The sequence below is a fragment of the Podarcis raffonei genome, chromosome 14 (genome assembly GCF_027172205.1).
Source record: "Podarcis raffonei isolate rPodRaf1 chromosome 14, rPodRaf1.pri, whole genome shotgun sequence".
Lineage (NCBI taxonomy): Eukaryota > Metazoa > Chordata > Lepidosauria > Squamata > Lacertidae > Podarcis > Podarcis raffonei.
The window spans coordinates 28,577,982-28,596,625 of record NC_070615.1 but is presented as its reverse complement, the minus strand read 5'-3'; the positions used below and the strand labels follow the sequence as shown (position 1 = coordinate 28,596,625).

Sequence of the window (18,644 nt, the reverse complement as noted above, 5' to 3'; positions counted from 1 at the left end):
GAGAGGCTGTAAACTTCAGTTTATAAAATTATGCAGAGCATGAATAAAAGTTTTTCTCCCTCTCACAAAAGACTAGAACTCATGGAGATCCAATGAAGCTGAAGGTTGGTAGATTCAGGACAGAGTCTTCTCACAGTCCATAGTTAAATGATGAAACTCATTCCCACCAGAGGCAGTGATAGCCGCCAACCTCTAGATGACTTTAAAAGAGGACTGGGCAAATTCAAGGGGAGAGGGCTACTGATGGCTCCTAGCTATCATGGCTATATGTTCTGCCTCCATAGCTGTAATTCTTCTGAATCCCAGTTGCTGGAAACCGTAGGAGGGTCTCTTTTGTTGGTAGTTTGGCGTGGGTGAGTTATCGTTCAGTCTCTTAATAGGAACCACTAAATGAATTGCTCCTTGTGGATATAATGTTGATATTATTGGTGTTGGGGATATCGCTTCATCCTTGTTTAAACTGTTGTTATGTTTCAAATGAATTGTAATGGTTGAAATGTCAATGGTACATGGCAGGACATCTTTCTCTTTTTTTAGCTGTTATGGCTATTCGACTTACTGTCTTCTGTGAACCACTTTCAGCATAATACCCTCCTTATTGTGTTTACTTTGTATCTCACTGTTTAGAGGGACCCTTCCGAGGCAGAATAGAACATACTCAAACCCAGAATATTAAGGACCAAAAAATCATAAATTCGTAATGTAAAGTGCGAGGCATGTAAAAAAAATATAACACACCAGCAAAATATAAGAACAGAAGATGCCTGCTGGGTCAGGCCATTTTTCTTACAGAATGGCTGACCAGATGGCTGTGGGAAACCTCTAGCAGGACCCAAGAACAAGACACAAAACACACACACACACACACACAGAGAGAGAGAGAGAGAGAGAGAGAGAGAGAGAGAGAGAGAGAACACAGAGCTAAGTGTCCAAAACTGACTGAATAGAAAGCCTTTAGGGTTGTCCTACAATCAAGTTTCTCAGCTAGGAGTCTTTTCCCAGCCAGCCTGGAGATGACACCGATGGGGAGTAAACCTGGGGTGCTCCCCCCTGATGATCTACTGTGGTGTTCTCCCGAAAGGGGGTGCAGGTAGCACTCAGCATGCTTGTCTCCACTTTCCCTCACATGGGGAAGTTCTTGAAGGTTTGTCTAAAAAAATACCACTTTGAAATTATTTTGAGGGGCATTTGTCAACAGCTCTGCTAAATGTTTTTGATGTTTTTGGGCCATTTATGCACTTTCCTCTGAACATGGATGGCAGTGCCCAAAACTGGGGCTGCTTTTCAGATGACCACTGCATCCTTTCTGGAGCAGATTTCTGGGAGAAGGGTTTGTTTGGGAATGCATCCCCCCCTGAAAACACACCTAGGCTACAGCTGGTATTCAGCCCTCTTAAGCAGCATCTGGGCAGTAATCACTGAAATGGCCAGGAAAATCCAGACATATGGCGGCACACGTTGGTAGTGTAAAAAAAAAAAGCTCAACACTTTTTGAAATATGGGAACCCTAACACACACACAAACGCAGAGTTTGATTCCATCCCTCACTCGACTTGTTAACTGGGGTGGGGGACAGTCTTTACCTCCTCTCTCCTCTTGGAGATGAAAGCAAAGTAAGGTAAAGTTGAAGGACCCCTGGATGGTTAAGTCCAGTCAAAGGTGACTATGGGGTTGTGGCTTTCATCTCACTTTCAGGCCAAGGGAACTGATGTTTGTCCACAGACATTTTTCCAGGTCATATGACCAGCATGACTAAACTGCTACTGGCGCACAGAGGACTGTGACGAGTGCCAGAGCGCACAGAAACGCCATTTACCTTCCCGCCACAGCAGTACCTATTTATCTACTTGCACTGGTGTGCTTTCAAACTGCTAGGTTGACAGGAGCTGGGACAGAGCAAGGGGAGCTCACCCCATCACGGGGATTTGAACCACTGACCTTCCGATCAGTAAGCCCAAGAGGCTCAGTGGTTTAGACCAAAGCGCCACCCACATCCCTGGGAGCAAAGTAAGGAGAGGAGAAGACAGGTGGGGGGAAAGTTCCTTGACCTCGACCAGCCCCCCTCTGATTCTCAGACATTCCTTTATTTCTTCCTGCCATGCAGCAGAGACCTCTTGAGCTCTGTCTGTGGAGAGCAGCCTTTGGGCTTTGCGCTGCCTCACAGGGAGCCACAGTGTCTGCTGAGGCCCTGATGATTCTTATCTCTGACACTTCTTCAGATTGCCTGGTCACATCTCTGTCTCTCTCTCTCTCACACACACACACACACTCTCCTTATTTCCTCTCCCCTGATGAACTCCTTCCCCACCCCAGGGGAGTTCTGAGTGGCCTCTTTGCAATCTGGGTGAATTGCTGTGCTGAGATCGTCCCCCTGCCTTGCTGGCAGAAGCAACAGGCAGGGAGAGGGAAACATGCAGCCAGAGTGATTGAGAAAGTCGGGCATCCGTTGGGAGGCGTCGGGAATGACCTCTTTGCCTCGCTTAGTGAGAGGTTATAGGGTGTGGGACTGGGGATGCCGTCTCTGTCACATAGCCAGATTAAAAGGGATGGAGGATACTTTAGATGTCCTCAATCGGACACATTGTTCAGCTGCCTTCAAGCACTTTAGAACCTATTCCTGATCCTGGTCTTGCAGAAAGTGCCTTTCTGGAACTCACCAGCACTGAGGATATTCCAGGGCAGGAGTCAGCAAACTTTTTCTGCAGGGGGCCGGTCCAATGTCCCTCAGACCTTGTGGGGGGCCAGACTATATTTTGGAGGGAGAAAAATGAACAAATTCCTATGCCCCTCAAATAATCCAGAGATGCATTTTAAATAAAAGGACACATTCTACTCATGTAAAAACATGCTGATTCCCGGACCGTCTGCAGGCTGGATTTAGAAGGCAATTGGGCCGGATCTGGCCCCGGGCCTTAGTTTGCCTACCCATGCTCCAGGGCTATCCTGGAGGATGCAGGGCAGCCTTTATTGCTAAGGGAAATCCATCTATGACAAAGGCTCAGAGCTGAGGCAGGGATGGGGAAGTTGTATGGGGAAGAATAATATTTGGGCAGTGGAATGAATGGATTCGAGTGCAGGTCTGGAGAAAGCCAAATGCACGTATAGACACACACCCCATGCACACCGGCATACAATCAGGAACCTTGCATTATGAGCCCCACCCTGGCCAGGGCTTCTAAGCATTTTCAGGTGGATACACTGGTGAGCCGCCCTCAGCCTTTCCTGCTCAATTTGGGGACGTCATTGCAGGCCAGGAGCCGGGCGTTGTGGGGAGGTGCCGAAAACACACCACAGCGCATGCACCCTCTTCACCCTCTGCCATGTTCTTTGAATGCCTGATCAGCAACACTGCTGTTCACATAGTGGCGGGTGGAGATACCATTTGATTTCCTCTGTAACTTGTCTGTTGACACAGTCTCCAAATCCACGGTCTGGTTGCTGTAGCAACTTCACTCCTTTCTTTCCATCCTCTGCTTCTCCTGATCCTATCAGGTTGTAGCTGACGTTGGCACCTTGGTTGTTATGGTAATACTCACAAACACATTCCATTGACATGGTATTATGGGGGGGAGGAGCTGGGGAGAAGCATCCACACTTTTCTGAAGGATACCAAATGGTCACAGGTGGTCACAGAGAAAGAAGCTGCCCTGATGCCCTGTTTGAAAAGAAACCTTTGCTCAGGGCGGGGTCTCCAGGCTTAGATTCCTGCCTTCAGCCAGATATGGTGGGTGGGTGGGTGGGTGGGTGGGTGTGCCTTTAGAGACCTGTGTACACCTTTCAAAACTGGAAAAATTGGATATTTGTCCCTCCCAAAGAAATCAAACCCCCCCCCACAGATTTGATCCCAGAATGTCCCTATTTCCCCCACCAGTGCTGCAACTGCTGAACTTGGGGAGGAGGATAAACCGGTGCATGTTCTGAGTGGTAGTGACAAGAAGACCTTGGCTGATTGGAGATTGCACTCCTAAACAGGATTTCCTAGGAGGCGTGTCCCATCAATATAAAGGGAATCACTTCTGAGTAAAGATATGTATGATTTTGTTGTAAGGTCCTATTCCAGAGGTCAGCAAACTTTTTCAGCAGGGGGCTGGATTATATATTTTTTTGGGGGGGGATGAACGAATTCCTATGCCTCACAAATAACCCAGAAATGCTTTTTAATTAAAAGCACACATTCTACTCATGTAAAAACACCAGGCAGGCCCCACAAATAACCCTAAGATGCATTTTAAATTAAAGGACACATTCTACTCATGTAAAAACAGGCTGATTCCCAAACCATCCGTGGACCGGATTTAGAAGGCAATTGGGCCGGATCCAGCCCCCAGGCCTTAGTTTGCCTACCCATGTTCTATTCTATGTAGTGGCATAGCTGGGGAGGGGCACAGGTGCAGTTGCCTGGATGCAAAATTGTTAGGAGCACAAAATTTCAACACCCAATGCTATCCCAATACAGCTGAATGTTTCCATCACTGGGCTCTGGTGAAAACAGCTTCTCCATGTGAACCAGGAAGTGACCTCTCCAGGCAATGGAACAACTCTTCTTATCTCTGTGACTGCAATCTTCTGGGTAGTGCCGACACCATTAGGCAGTTGAATGTGCATGCATACTCCATTCGTTTCCACTTGGTGCGGCCCTGGGCACTGGCAACGCATGGTACACCGCTGATTCTGTTCCAGATTCTGTTCCTGATTCTGTTCCAGGGGACATGAACTACCTACTTTGGGTTTTGGAAGCACAACTGCCCTCTGCAGTTTGGGACTCCTGTGCGACCCTGCCCAGATTTTAAGGTCTGTGGCAGGAATCTTGCTTTCGGTTCCTCTGACTTCGGAAGTGCTGTTCCCTGTGATGGACAGCCTTTGGGAGAATAGTGAAGAAGACAACGATAATCCCCATAGCTTTTCATGGATGGTTAATTTTATTCCTGTAGTTTCTCGGTCTTTATTGCTGCTCTTACTGCTGTTTTTGTTATTATTGTGCTGTTTTAAAACTGCTTTAATGTTTTAATGTTAGACATTGATTATTATTTTGTGTCAACTTCCATGGAAGCACCTGCTGAGCAGCAGGACAGACTTCTTTCCAACATAGGAATGCTTCCCTTAAGCAGAGCAAGAAAGACCTAGAGGGGAAATGACTTTTCACTCACAGGACAGCCCCTGACCTCTTGCAAGGGGTGGTGGTTGAACTGCAAAGGCCTCTGCAAAGGCCATGGTGGGATGTTCCTTGCTCTCACATGTAGCAGGAATAGCCTCTTCTTTGTGTATAGGAGGTCCCAGATTCAATCCCCAATGGCATCTCCAAGGAAGATTCCTCTCTGAAACCCCAGAGAGCTGCTGCCAGTCAGTGCAGACAATACTGAACTATTGGTCTGGCTCACACAAGGCATCCTCTGCTGCCCTCCAGTGTTGAGGTCACCTCCATACAACCTGGATCACCTTCTGTCCACATATGGCAGTTCCTTGGAGGCCAGGCTGTACCCCTCCTTCCTGCCACATCTGCAGGCCCCCCTCTGCTGCCCCCCAACCCGTCAAGCACCTTCAGCACACACCAATACCCTGCGGAAGATGGCTTCCACATTTCCCTGGTGTGGGCTAGTTCCTGTTCCATGAGGAGCATATGGGCAACCAGGATGTTCCTCAGTAAAGCTCTTTACAAGCTGTGTTTAAGGTTTGTTAAAAACCCCGGGGAATTAAAGCAATATGCCCCCATTATGGAGTGGCAGCTGTGGGGTCTGCGTTGCTTATTCAAAGGGATTGGAGGGCACACTTTGGTGATGGGGCTTTGGAGAGATTAAAATTATTTTCAGCATTAAGCACAACATTTCAAAGTTAATGCTTTTGGTCTTGAATATGGATTCAGAGAGCAGAAAGAGATTTACAAGACATTACTTCTATGCAAATTCCAGCAGAAACCAAGGGTGGGTTCCCCCCCCCTTTCCCTTCTTTCTTTCTTTCTTTTTTCTTCTTTTTTTTGTTGAGCAAATTCAACAAGAGATTTGACTCGGGGGCTTACAGCAAATAGACTTTGGTTTTCATGCAGATTGCTGCCTTTAATGGCAGGCAGGCAGGCTCAATCCCCTTGAAAATTCCTAGCTTGTCTGACTGGGATACTAACAGGGCACAGTTGAGAGGCCAAGCAATTACAGCCGGATGTGTTAATGTACAAATGGGGAAGGAGGAGGAGGAAGCCACAAGCTTCTTGTTTAAAGATGAAAACAGATGTTTCTCCCATGCTATGTTGGTGAGCAGCTGGCTCCACGCCACTCAGAGGAGACGGTTGCTGCTCAGAGGCCACCCCTGGCAAGGCACCCATTGGACACCTTCGCTTCAGTGGCCCTGATCTGCAGGAGTTCCTGTTAAACTTCTGCAGCAAAAGCATCAAAACACAGCCAACAAAAGGTGCCTTTCCGTGCAGGATTGCAGGAAGCTCCCGCCCGTATAATGAACAAGCAGCCTACGCAGAGATAAATGACAGCTGTGACTGAAGGAATAAACAGGATAATCTGGATTTAAATAAGTCACAAAGGGGTGGGGGGTGGGCTGGCAACATGCAAATTCGCAAATTTATAAAATGTATCCTTTCAGAATTAAGAGCTTGTTTGAAGCCAGCAGTTAAGAGCCATTATTCAGCCACCTTCTTTCCCCCCTCAAAGGCATTTTGGAGCCAGCCTTCACTGCCGCAACCAGGGACAGGAGACAAATTTCCTCCCGCTTGCAGATAAATAATATGTGCCCTAAATGGAACAGAGAGGTGGGCTGTTCCGACAGGAGAGGAATTATCCCATCAAGTTTTCCTGCCTGAGGCAGGGTCATAATCCAGGGAGGATGTCGGAGCTTCGCATATAGAGGATGGAGGCACCATCAGCCCCTCTGAGCACCCCAGGGATACCCCCAATATGCCAAGAGACTTCTGGGGCCCATTTCAATGCAGAGGAGGAGCAGCATCTGGGGGCGTCACCATCAGGCTTCCCAGAGCCCAAAGCAATGGGTGCAGCTGACCTAGAGGGCTGTGGGGAGGTCTGATTGCCAAGGGGAAGGCTTGAGTGCCCACCAGGTCCTGCATTTGGATTGCAGTGCCAGCTAATCAAATATTTGGCCAGCCAGAGCAGCCAATGACCTTCTCCAATAACTCATGAAAATTACAAGGAGGGATGCGGTGAGAAGGGAAGAGCATGAGGTTTTTCTGCTCCTCTGGCCTCTCCCTTTTATTCATGAGCCCTGCCTCTGTGGCCCCAGGAGTGGTGGGACACTGTGTGATGGGCCCCCAAAATGCATACACACACACACTCCTTGCCAGTGGCTCCCTTTCTGGAAAAGGTGGCAGCATAGGTGCCAACTTTCTGGGGCCCTGGGTGCCCAAGCACCCACAAAATTCCCCATGAAAGGGCTGGGCACCCACAAATGTTGGTGCCAGGGCCCTGCACACTGCATGGCACCCATGGTCCTGGGCACCCACAGTCATGGGGCCAAGCTGGCACTCCTGGGTGGCACCCTCCCTTTTGCACGGAAGCACTGGCTTCATTTAGGGGAGAGGGGAGCAAGCTGGACCTCACTTGGGTGGCTCTGCTGTTTGCAAACAGATATGGGATCCAGACCTCCACAACTTTCAAAAGGAATAGTGACAGAAAGGAACTAAGCCCCCCGGCTAATTTCACTGAAAAATGGCTGCTGCCCATGTTTCCCTACAGTAATGTTGCTTAGCGGCTGACTCAAATGATTCTGTCTTTGGCATTAGCATCATCCCTTGCTGTTGGCAAGGGTCCTTCCCTCTCCTTCCTCTTTTTGCATCACAGACTGCAGGAAGAGTGGGGGCTTTCCTGGGAGGAAATGCTGAGCTCACAAGGCTCCTCCAGGACCACCTGTTAGATGTGCCCTCTGCTATCTCTGGCCTATTGCTTCCTATGCTTTCATTGCTGCCTGCCACTATTCCATTGTACCCAGCTAGAGGTTGCTGCTGCTGCTGCTGACCCTGCTGATATCCCAGTCAGCCAGGGACCAAGGCCCCAGGCCAGCAGAGGCTCCCCAGGAGCACCACTGCCACTTTGTCACTGCAGTAAAATGCTTGCAGTGCTCCTAACACCGAGGGTTCTTCTCTAAAAAAGGCACTATAGGCGAGGTGGCCACAGACAGCACTTGTTCAAAGTTTCACACTTTGTTGTGGTTCTTGACTGCATTGATTTAAATGATGGGATTTCTGCTATTTATTGACTGGCATTGATTTTTATCTGCAATTTTTTGATGGTGTTTTAATTTATGGGGTTTTGCTTTCTGGCTGTGATGTCTCCAGACCACTTAGAGATTTTCCTTTTGGAAATTCCCAGCAGTATATAAATAATCTAAAACCAAATAGTTAATTCAACCTCCAACAGTGTTTGCCACTGCAGAAATGGCAGAGGTGCTGCGCAAAGACATGTGATCAACAATGCCTCACTCTGAGGAAGGACCCTGAGAGCCTCAGACTGAGGTGGACAAAAATGTAGTGGCGGCAGTGATAGGAAAAGGCGTGGGGGGGCATAGAAGAGCCAGCTGTGGTGGGTGCTAGAGCTTGATGGGTGGTAGCAGAAGCAGCCTCTGGTAGCAAATGCCTCTCGAAAAAAGGCTGGGCATTTCGGAGCCAGATAACTCCTCACTTTTCAAGAAAGTCCTGAGGGTTCTCCTATCCTGCAGCTTAGGCTCCCCACCCCCACCTCCCACCCCCTAAAAAAACAACCCCAGAAGCTACCAGAGCAGAGCTGGATCTGGGGGATGTCTGTCTGTCATCTGTCCATCTGCCTATCTATCTTTTTCCATTTACAGTGGTACCTCAGGTTAAGAACTTGATTCGTTCTGGAGATCCGTTCTTAACCTGAAACTGTTCTTAACCTGAAGCACCACTTTAGCTAATGGGGCCTCCTGCTGCCGCCGCGCCGCCAGAGCACAATTTCTGTTCTCATCCAGAAGCAAAGTTCTTAACCTGGGGTACTATTTCTGGGTTAGCGGAGTCTGTAACCTGAAGCGTCTGTAACCCAAGGTACCACTGTATATTCTACCTTTTTCTCCAAGGAGTTCTCCCCTTCCTCATTTAATCCCACAACAATCCTGTGAAGTAAGCTAGGCTTTGAGGCAGTGACTGGCCCTCAGTGAGCTTCATGACTGAGTGAGGATTCAAACCCCGGTCTCTCCTAAGTCCTAGTCTGACACTACACCAAACTGGCCATGCCAGTAGCCATTTTCTCTGGTTGCTGCCCAATTGTGTCTGAGCAGCTGGCTAGGTCCAAATGGGAATCCACAGAGTGTCATCATAAACATTTCAGTCTGCTGCACCCTCCAGAGCTCCAGGGCTGGGGCCAAAAGGGGCATCTAGGATGCTGGTGGACCCTCTTCTGCTCTACCCTTCCCTGGTGGGCTGGGTCAGCCTTTGCTTTGCAGCTGCCATGGTGCGCAGGCAGCCGCCTTGCCAAGGAGCTCCGTGCAGCTCCGCGACTAGCGAAGTGGCAAGCAAGTTCCTCCTGCCTCATAAAAAACACTTTGCAGAGGAACCTCAAAACCCAGCAGCAGTTAATTATTGACAGAGCATGTGAATTAGAGATAAAAGAAAAGTCGTTCCTCCTTTGCACGCAAGATAGTAAATAAATTTAATTATGGGACAAGAGGCAGGGGATCTTCGTCTGTATTAAGTTTTATTAGCAGAGACATTTAAAAGCATGTCATCATAACAAAAAGGTCTTGTGTAATCCTAAATGTACCACTTTGGTACAAGGCTCTGAAGTGAATAGGCTTAATTGAGCAGATGGCTTGCTGCTCAGGCAGGTATGGGACAGGTTTATTGTCAATTAACTTTTGTCTACATATGCCTATGGCAAATTGACTGTATAATGGCTTCCTGAGGCCACTTTTAACACTTGTCATGCCCTGGAGCTCAAAGGCAAGGGGTGGCCAAGCTCTACGTTCTGTTGCAGCGAAGGGCTGAGAGCATTAGAAGAGCCTGTTGGATCAATGGCCCATCTAGTCCAGCATTCTGTTCTCACAGTGGCCAACCAGATGCCCCCGTGGGAAACTCACAAACAGAATTTGAGCACAAGAGCTCTCTCCTCTCCTGTGGTTTCCAACAACTGGGATTCAGAAGCATTAATGCCTCTGATTGTGGACCCAGAGCATGGCCATCATGGCTAGTAGCCATTGATAGCCCTCTCCTCCATGAATTGCTCTAATGCTCTTTTAAAACCATTCAAGTAGTTAGTGGCCACCACTGCCTCCTGGGGAAGGTTGAGTTCTACAATTTAACTATGTTCTGTGGTCAGAAGGTCTTTCTTTTATCTGTCCTGAACCTTCAGCTTCATTGCATGTCCAAGAGTTCTAGTGTCACGAGATATGCCATGCATAACTGTATAAACCTCTATGATGTCACCGCTTACTTGCCTTTTCTCTAAACAGCCCCAAATTCTGCAACATTTCTTCATAGGGGAGCCATTCCATCCCCTTCATCATTTTAGTTGCTCTTTTCTGAAGTTCTTCCAACTCTGATGTGCTCATGCTGATCCTTTGGCAGGTGGGTGGGACATCCGGCACTGCCTTTGTCTATGGCCAATAAAACTCCTCCTTTCTCTTGCCCTCTAGGGATGTGATGCCCAAGACTCTGGAGGGCCAGCTCACCATGGAGAAGACGCCCAGCTATTTTGTCACCAATGAGGCCCCCAAGCGCATCCATTCCATGGCCAAGGACACCAAGCTGATTGTGGTGGTCAGGAACCCCGTCACCAGGGCCATCTCCGACTACACCCAGACGCTCTCCAAGAAGCCGGAGATCCCCACCTTTGAGGTGCTGGCTTTCAAGAACCGGACTCTCGGGCTGATCGATGCCTCTTGGAGCGCCATCCGCATTGGGATCTATGCGCTGCACCTGGAGAGCTGGCTCCAGTACTTCCCGCTCTCCCAGATCCACTTTGTCAGCGGGGAACGGCTCATCACGGACCCTGCCGGAGAAATGGCCAAAGTGCAGGATTTCCTGGGCCTCAAGAGGGTGGTGTCGGAGAAATATTTCTATTTCAATAAGACCAAGGGGTTCCCTTGCCTGAAGAAGCCGGAGGACAGCAGCGCCCCCCGGTGCCTGGGCAAGTCCAAGGGCCGAACTCACCCCAAAATTGATCGGGATGTAATCCAGAGGCTCCGGAAATTTTACAAGCCCTTCAATGTCATGTTTTACCAAATGACGGGCCAGGATTTCCAGTGGGAGCAGGAAGAGGGGGATAAGTGATGCTGTGGCAGGCAGAAAGAAGTTGTCTCCTATCCAGAGGTAAATGAATTGTCATCAGCAGTGTGTGTGTGTGTGTGTGTGTGTGTGTGTGTGATGAAACTCTTCTGTAGGGCATGATAGGGTCGCAAAACTGGACTTTGAGTTCCTGGAAGGCTTTCCCATTGGAAAAGAACCGCTAAGATTCTGCCTGGGGTTTCTCCAGATGCACTCCTTAGGGCAGGGGGAGACAACCAGGTGTGGTTGGACTCTAGGTGTGGTTGGACTCCAGTTCCCATCAGCCCCAGTGGCCAGCTTGGGCAATGGTTGGGGATGATGAGAGTTGGGAGACCAGCAATATCTGAAGGGGGTCACTGAGTTGGCTACCCCTGCCTTAGGGCTTCCATCAGTGACTCACTTTCCATTGACTGCAACAAAATGGAGGGGCTCCAGGACACAGTTGGAGAATTTCTCCTTCCCTTGGAGAAAGTTTTTTTGCTAGGGTTGAAATTGCACCGCTTCTGGGGAAGGCGCATCATAGCTCAGAGGTAGAGCACCTGCTTGGCATGAAGAAGGTCCTGGTTCAATCCCCACTGGTGGCATCTCCAGGTAGGGCTGGAAGAGACACCCTGCCTGAAACCCTGGAGAGCCTTTGCTGCTAGTCATTGTGGACGACACTGAGCTTGATGGACCAGTGGTCTGGCTTAGTGTAAGGCAGCTTCCTCTAGCCTTCCTAAGTTCAAGCCAGACTGCCCAGTTTCCTGCCTGTCAAAGCTACCTCCCTGGTCTCTCCTCAGCCCATGTAAGTGGGTATGAAAACAAAGCTTTGTGAAGAAGAAAGTTTAGAATCATGGAACTGTAGGGACCCAAAGTCCAACCCCCTGTCATACAGGAATCACAGACCTACATTGGCTCCCAGTATGTTTCCGAGCTCAGTTCAAATTGTTGGTGCTGACCTTTAAAGCCCTAAATGGCCTCGACCTAGTATACCTGAAGGAGCATCTCTACCTCCATCGTTCACCCCAGACACTGAGTTCCAGCTCCGAGGGCCTTCTGGCAGTTCCTCACTGCAAGAAGTAAGGCTACAGGGAACCAGGCATAGGGCCTTCTCGGTAGTGGCACCCACCCTGTGGAATGCCCTCCCATCAGATGTCAAGGAAATAAACAGCTATCTGACTTTTAGAAGACATCTGAAGGCACCCCTATTTAGGGAAGTTGTTAATGTTTGATGTTTTATTGCTATAACAATAGTAGTAGTAGTAGTAGTAATAATAATAATAATAATAATAATAATAATAATAATAATAATAATAATAATAATATTCTGTTGGGAGCCACTCAGATTGGCTGGGGAAACCCAGCCAGATGGGCAGGGTATAAATAAATTATTATTATTATTATTATTATTATTATTATTATTATTATTATTAAGAATCCATGACAGCTTGCCATCCAACCTCCATATAAAAACCTCCAAGGAAGGAGAGTTGACCACCTTCCGAAGGAGTCCATTCCACTGCCATTCATGAATTAGGGGGGTGGAGAGTTTGAGGCAGTTCATTTCCACATCAGTCCATTTTAGTCCCCCTCCGATTTTTTTAATGAGAGTTAGAGCCATTTTCGCAGCTGTTTTCTTTCCCCGCATCTGTCAGCCTGGCCTCGTTGCCACAGATGCACGTGCATGATGCCTGTTGCCAAACTCCAGGCTCAGCTTTGATTCTGGCATGCAGATGCCCTCTTGATCAAGCTAAATACTGGAAATGCCACGGAAGGCAGCTATGGCTCCGTAACGAGGCAAAGCCACCCCGGGGCTGAGAGCACATCATGCGCTTCATTACCCAGTCAAGTGGCCCCCAAGCTTGGGATCAGGAAAAAGGTGCTAAATTCATTTGTCAACTTTTGGCAGGAGGCTGGGCTCCAGGATGGGACCATTTGTTTCCACACAAGTAAATGTCGGTTCATATTAGCCCGATTAGGAGTAAAAACAGCATCTGACATAAAACATTCTTTCCTCCCCCCCCCCACCCCGCAATCTCCACCCCCCACTCAAATTATTATTGCATGAAAATTGGAAATCTGCACCGGGGCTGACTTTAAATTGTTTCACATGTTATTAAACTGTCATTTCCTCTGCTAAATGAGAGCCATGTTGTTGTGCAATTTAATTCACAGTGATGAATGGATTCAGGTGAAGGACTCATTTTTAACTCTTACCAGGTTTTTTGAGCTCCTCATTGACTAGCTGGGGGATGCCCCTCATTGAGAGAAAAACCCAGTATTCAGTGTGGGGGGGGAATCACTGGGCACAGCTGCGCCCTCATCATGCAGCTCAGCATGATTCCCTACCCCCACAATCCTGACCCCATGGTAAAATCAAGCATGTTGGGCAAATACAACAGGAGTTGTGTAGCCACCCCCTCTGCTCAGGACCAAGGCAGTTTGCTAGTCAAGTGGGAGTTGGGACTTTGCTGTAAAATTGGAGCAATGGCACTCACCTGCTGCTCCTTTGTCATCTTGCACCAGCCAGAACAAAACAGTGACAAAGTTTCTTTGGTTCTTCCTCTAGGTGAGAAATGGCAATTGGAGATCAGCTGATGGAGGGGGAACATTCAGGTTACAAGAGGCCAAGATCAGGACCATTAAGAAAAACAAATAGGAGAATAACTTAAAAAGTGGAGTGGCCTGCCAGCCACAGCTATTCAAACTAAACACACACACGAGCTACAGCAAGGTAGCTGTAGCTCTTTGCAAAGCCAAAGAGATCCTCATGAGTGGGACTTTGGAGCCATAGACAAGCTGGAAGGTGTGCAGAGGAGGGTGACCCAGATGACAAAGGGTCTGGAAACCAAGCCTTATGAGAAACAGTTGGGGGAGTTGGGGATGTTCAGCCTAGTTAAGAGAAGATTGAGAGCATGGTATGATAGCCATCTTCAAATACCTGATAGGCTGCCACATGGAAGATGGAGCAAGCTTGTTTTCTGTGCTCCAGAGGCTAGGGCAGGCTTCCTCAACCTTGGACCTCCAGATGTTTTTTGCCTACAACTCCCATGATCCCTAGCTAGCAGAACCAGTGGTCAGGGATGATGGGAATTGTAGTCTCAAAACCTCTGGAGGGCCGAGGTTGAGGAAGCCTGGGCTAGGGCCTGAATGACAAGAAAGGAGCTTCTGACATTAGGAAGAACTTTCTGACAGCAAGGGCTATTCGACAGTTGAATGGACTCTCTCAAGAGGTGGTGGACGCTCTCCTTCACTGGAGGTTTTTCAACAGAGTTTGTATGGCCACCTGTCAGGGATTCTTTGGCTGTGATTGCTGCATTGTGGGTGGTTAGCCTGGATGACCCTTGAGATTCCTTCTGACTCTACAGTTCTATGATTTTATGTCTTGGCTGTCTCTAACTGCTGCCTTTCTCCTCCTCGCTCCACACAGAATCTGCCTGAATTGGGGAAAGGGCCAGACTTGCCTAGCCTGAAATCTGGGTCCAGAACTGGCCACCACAATTGAAGGGAATTTGCTCAATGGACAAAGATGGGGGCAACACCATCCCTTTTGCACCTGGACAATCGCCTCCTTCCGCCCCACATTTCCAGACCAGCAGGATCCTGAGCATAAAGGACACGCCGAGGGAAGACCCTCTTTGGCCACACTTGGTGTAGTCAACTGATCCTCTTTGTGCATCCAGAGAGGAAGAAGGATTGACTGAGACCTTGGCAAGAGATGCTAGGAACTTCTTCCTGTCCAGGGTGCCCTTTGCAGCAGGAGGTGGCCACTGTGCTGGGGAAATGCCCAGTTGATGCGAATGAAGGGCAAGAGCCATTCCACACACACCCTGCATCCTGCACCATACATTCAGATGTTTATTTTTGATATGGGTGGAACCCCTGAGACTGACTTCGGGAGCGGCCCCACAAGGCCAAAGGGAAGGGAAGGCCTGGGTCTCGCCCACCCAGAGATTCAGGAAATCTGACTAGCATCCCAGTGTTCTTCCCAAGCACAAAAAGTGGGGCTATTTACGTGTGCGCGTGTGTGTTGTTTTTTTACCGTTCATGTGACCCACCCTCCACCTCTGTGGAGAAGTTGCTGGCCTGGAGTCTCAGCATACTGGTGAGCTCCCAGTGCAAAGGGCTGATGGCATCTGGGGGATTTATTCTTCCTGGCAATTGGCCTGCATCAGCCACACTGGTGAAAGTCCTCAGCTCCACCCATCCGCTTTTGCTACGCAAGAAGACCTCCTCATTCTCCACCAGCTCAGAAAGCGCTCCCTTGGATTTGGGCTTTTGCCTCCCCTCTTTAAATGTCAGCATTCCCAGCACACAGAAGATTGAATTTTGTATTTGATTTCAATTAGCAAAGCATAAATTATATTTAATTTTCTACTCACAGAGACTGGATGAGTCATTGTCCTGGAAAGCTGGGGGAGGGGGGAGTTCAGAGATTGACAATGGGAGCATTCATCGCCCAGGAGCTAAATTGCTTAAGCTGCCTCCCTCTTCCATCCACCCGCTGTCTTCACGCCTCCCCTCCCCTCTCTGTGTCATCACCCTCTACCTGAGAGATATGGAAATACCAAGCGTGAATCTGGAGCCAAACCTGACTAAACAATAAAAACCTTGTCATGGCAGTTGCCTTTCTCTACTCCCTTTATGAGGTGGGCAGGGGGGAGGGGGAGGGCTGGGCTTGCTGCATTTGCCACTGTTGTTTCCAGGGAGGGGTGGGATTGGCCAGCAGGAAACCTGACAAAGCCACTCTGTTTTACCTGAAGAAGGGAGGATTAAATATGAGACAGTGAAAGAGCACAAAGCACAACAGACACACACAGCCTTTGAATTTTAGCTGGGGCTATTTGTGTCAACAGAAGGAAGCCTTGTTGCCTCTTTGCTAGACAGAGCTGGACCTTGACTGCAGAACTACAGGTGTGGAAAGAGGCAGGAGGAGAGGTCTAAGGAGGAACCATGGCACTTATCCCACATATGTCTCCATCCTCTTATTTCTCCCAAAGTCTGCAGTGCTTCTGAATGCCAGTTGCTCGAAACCACAGGAGGGGAAACAGTGTTTCCCATTCAGGCATCTAGTTGGTCACTGTGAGAACAGAGTGCTGGACTAAATGGGCCCATTTGGCCTGATCCAGCAGGCTCTTTTTACATTCTAAAAGTGCTCGGGAAAGTTTCCTTCTTGGTTCTTGCCACTAACCCTGTGAGACAGGGCAGCAAGAATGAAAGACTGGGACTCCATTGAAACCAGGGGGGAGCACTGTGAGCTTCATTGCCAAGTGGAGATCAGAACCCAGTCCCGGCCACCCCAGCCTCTTAGCTGCCTTATCTCGCCTCTTCAGCTCCTGATGTAAGCTACGGAGCTGCCTGTCTCCTTGCCCTGCACAGGAAAGGGCCCCTCATCTCAGTGAGGCTCAACTCTGACATCACACCAAGCTATGATTGGCACTAACCACAGTTCTGCATGATCTGAGCTTCCCAGAGTGCAATGGGTAGGTGGTGGCGGCTGCTTGCCTGATTTTGCTCTCCATCTGTTCAGCTTCATAAATCCATGTGAGGAGGAGCCATGGCCATAATGGTGACTTGTGACTCTACCTGCCAACCAGCTTGTGGTTTACCAGGTCCTTCATGAACTGTCCACTTTGAAGCTGATGGAAGTTCAGGCATGCAAGATATTCCACAGTTGGGCTTTGCAGGGCATCTGAATACAGCTGTGGTGATGCCTTTACCTGGACTTCCTGGCTAAAAGGAAAGTGGGTAAGGTCAGGTCTGTTAAATCCTCCCCTTGTGCTGCATAATGACCACAAAGGGAAAGAGGTTTGGAGGTTTCCTGTCTGGCATTCACACATCCTGGTTCAGGAAGCTGGGATTAGCTATTTCACAACCTCATGCTATTGTGTCATCTGATAAAAAGCAACTGGGTTTCCCCCCCTCTTTTTTTTTTTAATCAACAAAATGAAGAAGTAGTGAACTATAAAATTGCTAATTATTTTCTAGTAAATTTACTTTTGAATAACTTGAGACACCAATTACAGGCACCATTAAGCACTATTAGCGGTGGGTGTTACCAAGGCAGGGTGGAATATTCATTAGGCAAAAGAGAAAGGTTTTGGTGCCAAAGCCCTTCCTGCTCAGGAAGCATCTCTGAGGGCACTCACTCTCCTTGCAGCCACTCCACGCCTCCGCCAGACATTTAAAAAGTCACCAGAGGTTCAAAAATGACGATGTGGTGGCATTGTGTTAGGCAAACAGGCAAATATTTTGAGTAAGCCTTTCAGCTTCAGTTACACAGATCCTTGCAGCTGTACAAAATAATCACCAGAATTAAGATGAAAGCAAGGAAAAGGCAGAAAACTCTCCTCTTTGTGTGCCCTTTGAAGATGCAAGGGCCATTGTACTTTTAGATAATCAGACAGAGGGCTGTGCCCACCTGCTGTTCCCTTGAAAGCTTTGCAGGGCTCTGCCATCAGTGTGCCAAGCAGAAAGCTGGCTCCCTTCCCCCTCCTGCCTAGGCTGGTGCCCCACAGTTGGAGCCACTGCCCAAAATAAAGTGTGGGTCTTGCTATTAAAGGAACGCTTCTCCACCCCCCACCCACCCACAAAGAGCACCAGCCTTGGGTGAGACAGCAACAGAGTCCTGAGAAGTGGAAAGTGAAATCTGTGTACACTGCGTTGCTGGATGCTTATGGTATAAGCCTCAGATAACTGAGGGCTCAGTATAGATCAGGGTTGGAGGAATCTCAGGCCTGGGAGCCAAATGCAAAAGTGTAGAATGGAAATGGTAGGAGTCCCTCATGGGTTGGCATTCTTCACAGGAGGATCAAACAAGGCAGCATTTGGAGCAGAGGCAGACCTTTATAATATGCTACCCAGTGCGAGGCCATTTGATGCCCTCCCCACAGCCCTTGCAGCCCTGGCTTAAGCCAAGCCGGGCTTTGAGAAGGAGGCATGAGGCTCTGGCAGGGTTCTAGAGCCCTCACACCTCCTTCCCAAAGCCTGAAAGTGTTTGCCTGGCTTTGGAAAGGAGGAAGACTTTAGGACCCTGTCAGAGCCATCATGCCTCCTTCCCAAAGCCAGACAAGCACTTGCTGGGCTTTGGAAAGGCACCCTGCATGCCTGGTGTGGGCTCACACCGCCCTAATTCTGCCTCTGATTTAGAGCAGGCTTGGCTGCAACTCCCATCAGCCTCAGTAAGCATGAGGGATGATGGGAGTTGTAGTCCAAAACATCTGGAAGTTACTTGATTGGCTACCCCTGATTTATTAGAGTTTGCAAAAATGGAGCAGGACTGGCCGTGCTTCCTGCCTAACAAGCTTTCAAATGACGAATTCCTTTCAGAAATAGTGTCTCTTCTCCTTAATAGGATAGTGAGTCACGAGACTTCTCTATTCCCTTTCATCTGGAGATGGAGTTCTATGAGAAAAGGTTGAAAGAGTTTGGTATATTT

General features: G+C 48.7%; 1 protein-coding gene across 1 annotated transcript in view; it reads left to right on the top strand.

Moving 5' to 3' along the window:
• Positions 1-15,828, top strand: part of LOC128401648 (heparan sulfate glucosamine 3-O-sulfotransferase 4-like) — a 101,043-nt gene extending 85,215 nt beyond the window's left edge. Inside the window, exons 2-3 of the mRNA XM_053364949.1 lie at positions 10,597-11,272; positions 14,637-15,828. Of these exons, the coding sequence (XP_053220924.1) occupies positions 10,597-11,233 (637 nt within the window). The 3' untranslated portion in view covers positions 11,234-11,272; positions 14,637-15,828. The remainder of the gene's footprint in view (positions 1-10,596; positions 11,273-14,636) is intronic.
• The last annotated feature ends 2,816 nt before the right edge of the window (positions 15,829-18,644 follow it).